Source organism: Aphelocoma coerulescens, chromosome 2, assembly GCF_041296385.1.
Source record: "Aphelocoma coerulescens isolate FSJ_1873_10779 chromosome 2, UR_Acoe_1.0, whole genome shotgun sequence".
Classification (NCBI taxonomy): domain Eukaryota; kingdom Metazoa; phylum Chordata; class Aves; order Passeriformes; family Corvidae; genus Aphelocoma; species Aphelocoma coerulescens.
The window spans coordinates 28883304-28889303 of NC_091015.1; the positions used below are offsets into that span (position 1 = coordinate 28883304).

Sequence of the window (6000 nt, forward strand, 5' to 3'; positions counted from 1 at the left end):
TCTAAATGCCTGACCCCATTCTGTTTCTGTGACCCTTAAATGCCCAGCTACCAAGTACAGACTAAGCAGTGGGAAGGAAGAGATGTCTGTAGGACACTTGAAAACACCTGTAGAGCACCCAAAGGACCCTTTAATCCAGTACCTTGTTTCCATCAGAGAAAAAGTGGGATGCCAGGGCAAAGGATGTAGGAGAGCTAATGTGGAAACTCCATCTCTCCATCAGTGTCATCAGGATACAGATGAGGTGTCCAGTCACTGGTGGCTTAAGGAGCTCCTGAGCTGGCATTTCAGTTCAGAGCGTTGGGTTTAGCATCACTTTGTAATGTTCTTTATACTTTTCTGCATCACTGTTGGTTTTGGAAATCCATAATAATGTCAATTCCAGATTAGTGAACTTTATTAATTTCAATATTAAAGTCATCTTTTGGCTGTTAAGTGCACTTTTTCAGTAGAAGTAGTAGTACAGTCTTGAGGGATTCACTTCCCTTGGTTATTCTTACAAGTCACCAAATCTGTGCTGAGGCATCTTTTAGGTGAGTGTATTCACTGTTTTGAGTCTATTCACTATATTTGAGTCTATGGTTGTCTGTAGTCAGAAAAGATACTGAGATAAGTTTTATTTTTGGCATCCAAGGGCAGGAACTACTTTAAAAGTTGGACTTGTAACATCTGCTAGGAAAAGCTACTTTGATTTTAGGATTTTTAGAACAGAAAGCACTAGATGTTGGAGTCATAGGTGGCTGGAAGAAAAATAAATAATAATATAAAAAAGAGATGTGAGGTATTAATAAAAATAACATGAACTGAATTTCTGTGGACAGAAACCAGAATTCAGTATTTCATCTCTGTGTAGCTGCTGGTAATAGAAACTGAACACTGCCATCATGGACTGGTTTTTAACAGATAACATGAAAATAAAAGGTTTTCCTTTGCTATTCATCAGAATTAAAAGCATTATAGTGATAATGATAGGTGGTAATTACTAAAACAAATATATTAAATATATTTAATCTGCAGCCTGTTTCGCATAATTTCTTGATAATTAGGCTATATAGGCTGTGTAGCTGAAAAGTCAAACATTATTAATGACATTAGAAACTCCAGCCATTTCAGTATTCCATGTGCAGGCATCGGGCTTCCTCTTGGGCTACTAAAAAAAAGATAAAGCATTTCATAGAAATCCTGCATTGTCAGCAAACTGAAATAATAGTGAGTTTTCTCATCTTGTAGTATGGTTAATATGTGCTCTAAATTGCCAGTTCAGATCTTCCCCAAGCATACTGGCAGTGATAGAACATTCCTTATAATTTATAGAGGCTCATGTCCCAAATTTTTCTGACATTGTCATTCTGAGGCCTCTGCTGTCACTTCTTTTCTGGCAGAAAACTGCATGAGGGCCAAAACTTGTGGTTCATACTTTCCAGTGTTCCCCAAAAATCCTTTTTGCTATCTTGTTTGTGCTGGCACTGTGGCAGTGCACTGGCCTGGGAACTGATCTGGCTCAAGGCATTTCTGACAAAGGAAAAGTTTTCTCGCCTTGCTAATTCATGCTATAAGAAAGGTCAGACATCATTACTCTGAGCTTTGCACAGCAGTCACCTGTGTTCAGAGATACCAAACTCCGATTTCTGTTTCCAAATGAGGTGTGAGTTTCTGTTCTTGGAAAACAGAGATGGAGTAAAAGTGCTTGTAGAAAATTAAGATGTTCTATGTGGAGCATGGTTCAATGCAAGCTAGTCAGAAAGTTTTTGTGCATAAAAATGCAAAAATAACAATGCATTTAAAGAACAGTCAGGCATCTGGATGAATTGTGCGCTGGAATCTACCCATATAAGTCCAATTTATGCTCTGCTGGTAGTTTTTACCAGTTTGAATGTTTTACTTGGTTGAAGCAACAGGAAATCAACAAAGGAAAGAGTATTAGTTCTGCAAAATACCCCAAGGTGGATGCTTCCATCTTGAGTATTCAACCCAAGCAAATCCTGGAGCTGCCATCACCGATAGCCATTGTTTCTGCATCTCAGAATATACTGATCACTGCAGCTGCTGCTGTAACCTAGGAAATCTGCCAGAGTGCAAGTATGACCTTTTGAGCACAGAATTAAAACACTTCAAATTTACACAAAGACAGAAGATTCTGTAAAAAAACCTCATTCACTAGACAAAAACTTTTTTGCCATTAAAAAACTCAGGAAGCCAATGTTCAGTATTGAGCCTAATGTGCCTTGACCCTCTTGTAGTCCTCAGTGATGGTATGGCCCCGTTGTCTCTGAAATTTCTGCATGCTCCATCTATTAGGAGAAGCAGCCCTAAGCAATATATGAAGAGTTCTGGGAAAAGAGCGATAGTGTAGGGTTTATGTTCCTGTATGAGGGAGCACAAGTCAGGGCATCAGAATAATGTCAAGTTGTGTGCTAGGGAGGTGGATTAGCTGGCATTGAGGTCAGTTGGGATACAACTTCTGTAGGTAGGGACCTTCAGAAACTTGCAGATTTGCTGGTTTTTTATTAACATGTTCTTCATTAAATAACCTGGCTGTTTTTCTGTAGCAGCCAAAAGTTTCAGTGAGTGTTTTTTTTATTCCACAGTATTCTTTTGTCACCTGTAAGCAGTAAGCTTGGTAACAGCTCACTCCTTTGTTTCCAATTCTGCCCTGTGCTTGTTTTCATTTGAAGTTTGACCTCTGTGACCTCTACTATACATTGCACTCTCTTTACTCACTGCCAGTATGCTTGGGGAAGATCTGATTCTACACTTCTAATTTCAATGAATCTGCAGTGTTTGGTTTCACACACATGCACAGACATGTTTTCTTACCTAAACGAAAAGAGCCACAGGGAGCACTACATGTTTTAAAGGTAATTGCAGAGATGACAGTCCAGAAATTTTAGCTTTTAGTGGTCAGTCATGTAAGTATTTCTCAGTGCCTATGCTGTCCCCAGAAGGGGGAGAATTCAGAGGCATAATGGCTTGGAGTATCTGCTACCTTAATAGAACAACTAGCTTTTCCATTTTATTATAGTTGGGTGTGACATATTACAAGATCAGATTTTTAAATGAGATTTTCTACTGCTGTTCTATTTTGTGCTGCCCATTTGTGCTTCCTATATATTTTCTGCCTCTAAATATTATAGTTATCCTTACAAAGCATGCTTTGATGGTGAAAGAAGGGCTAGGATACAAAAGGATAAAGTTATTTTCCTACAAGAATGAAAATGTTCTTTTAAATCAGGAAAATACATCTCAGGTTACTGGGTCCCACCTAAATGTCCCTGGTGTTTCCTTTCTCTCGACTGTTGGCTTGTAATGAGAAGGGTTACAGAAGCCAGGATGCTTCTTCATTCCAAAATGTCTGTTCATTTCTTTTTTGTGTTATTGCAATGTGGAAGATTCTCTGTAAATTGAATTAAAATGCAGACTGGAAAACTGGCCTTACTTTGAAATTGTGGTAAGGACTGTTCATGATGTGATGGGTTGTAACTTGCCTTATAAAACAGTTTTCTCACTCTTCCATAATTTTTACTTTGGAGGTCACAATTTTGTACTGGACACAAAATAGTATCCATTCCTATGGAAGCAGGCATTATGATGTCACTTCATTTTTTCAGTGAGATCCAGAGAAACCCATAGTGAATTATGAGCCCAACTCTTGGAGCTGAAGCTGTAGAATATTGTAAGCATGCTGCTGCCTGACATGCTCATGTTTCCTATTTTAGACCTGACTGATCTTCAGATAACATATGGTGGTACAAGTAATTGGAAAATTGGCAGACCTGTCAAAAAAATATGCTAGATGGGACAAAAATACGATGCTGCAGCACATAAAGTGTCTCTGAAGTTAAATTTATTGTCTTTTATCAAATGGTGAAGTAAACGCATCTGGTCGCAAAAAAATGAAACATTTTTCAATGGCAGATGCTTTTCAAAAGTAATTTTTAGTACAATGATGAAATTTCTTGCATTCAAAAGTAATTTAGTGGAAACCTCTGGTCAAGAACAAAGTAAAGGTGTGTAATACTGTCTGCTGTAGGTGTTTGAATATCTTGTCATCCGTGTGTGATTTAATAATTTCTTTATGTAACCATCCAGTAAAATGGTCAGTAAAATATTTACTCATTAAATTATTCTTCCACTATAAATTTAGGCAATTAGACCTGTTTAAATTTCTTATCATTTTTATTTCAATTCTGGAGCAAATCAATCACTTGAATAAATTACTTTTTTTTGCTTATTTTTATGCTTATTGGTCAGGCAAAAGACTGTAAAGAATTCCATACATCTGCATAAGCAGAAAAAGTGAACTTCTTCAATAAGTTGATTAATGTTCAGGTTTTCATTTTCTTTTACAGGAAGATGAAAATGAAGCTGAAGCAGAAAATCCATCTCAGGAGCTGAATTTGGAACAGAAAAAATCAAAAAAATAGGAGATTGCTGTCTTGTTTGAAATATTTGCAAGTTGTGTAACAGTGGTTATAGTTTCTCATTGTAAAATTAACAAAAAAGTTCTCAATAAAGTCATTGAAAATTAAATTCATGGTGCACTGGGGAATTAATTAAGTAGCTCCTGGTGATATTCTTGATTACATTAAAGCTGAATTATCAGAACTGAGTACCATACCAATAAAATTCTGAAAGCTTTTTGAACACGTTATGAAAAGCTGATGGGTTATTCATCACTTATAGCATTTACTAAGCAAATAGGGCAATTTTATGTTTTACTCTGCAAAGCAGTGTTATCCTTAAAGGATAGTTATAACTCAGACATATTTTGGTATTTCTGAGCAAGAGCTTTGATTCTTAAAAGTTAGATAAATATGTTCTATTAAAGGAGTTCTGAAATTTCTTCTGATCAGTGATTAGAATAAATGCTTCTGAGGAGTAGGTAGAGGCAAGATTTTTTTATATGTATGGTACATTTTTAGAAGTAATTAGTTTTACATTTGTATTGTGATTTTTAATTGGTTTCTTGTTGCATTATACTTTTCTTTATGTAAACCTTTTCCATCTTCATGTGATCATTGTCTTTTAATGAATGTCAAGCTTTTGTCTTGATTAGGCCATCCTACCCAGGTCTAATTCCCTCATGCCAATCTTTCCATTCTAACAAAATAAAATAACGTCTTTCTGTGTCATTAGACCTTCAAGTGAGTAATAAATATCTTAAAATAACTTTTCTTCCTATAGTCCTAATTTTGTTTTCCAATTTACCTCTGCTTTTTAGCCTGTGCTGGTCAGTAAATGGGAAAGTACAAGAAACTCAGAGGTAGATTTACAGCCTGATAGTTTCACAGATTGCAATGAAGAAACAAAAAATCTCACTGATTCTCTTTTAGGTTTAAAACAACACTCACTGAAGTCCCTTCAGTGAAGTTTATCTTGCTCTAGAGAAATTAAAGTACACTTCTTTTCCCACTCTTCTACACTTTTACTTTTTTCTTTGTGTTAAATCAGATGGTAAATAGTATCCCTCCTCAATTTTATCCTCTCTGTGTAAATTACATTTTCAGATATTTTAAAAACAACATGCCTGTGCTTAAGCAATATCTTTTATGAATTCTTTTCTGGTTCATGAGGTTCAAATGTGTCTAGCTCATGGAGAAATTTCAATCACAATTACTCTACAGGAGTTTAATAACACTAGATCTCATTTTAACGAATGAAGCTATCATGTAAATTAACGGATAAAATAAATTCAGCATTGGTCCGTTTGGTGCAGATCAACCACTGTAGCCATCTCAGAGTGGAGGGGAAAATGATTTTCTCTTCACTGCAGTGGAAGAGACAGATTTAGGAAAGACAGAAGCAGAGTTTGCAGGACCTTAGGGACCATTCTCTGTGCAGCGATGTGAAGGATCACAGGGTAGGTGAAAACAAATGGAATGCTTTTCATTTTTTCAGACTAACCCAGAAAACCATAGTTCTCAGAGCTTAGTTCTCCACAAGGTCTGAGGAAGGGGCAGGATGTCCAGTGGAACAGGCTGAAAGACCTCTGAATTTTGA

The 6000-nt window shown here is 36.4% G+C and overlaps 1 protein-coding gene across 1 annotated transcript in view; it reads left to right on the forward strand.

The window, feature by feature from the left end:
• The window catches only part of LOC138106384 (PHD finger protein 14-like), a 163578-nt gene extending 159048 nt beyond the window's left edge, over positions 1–4530 (forward strand). Inside the window, 1 exon segment of the mRNA XM_069006910.1 lies at positions 4350–4530. Coding sequence (XP_068863011.1) covers positions 4350–4424 — 75 coding nt within the window. The 3' untranslated portion in view covers positions 4425–4530.
• Positions 4531–6000: the final 1470 nt, after the last annotated feature.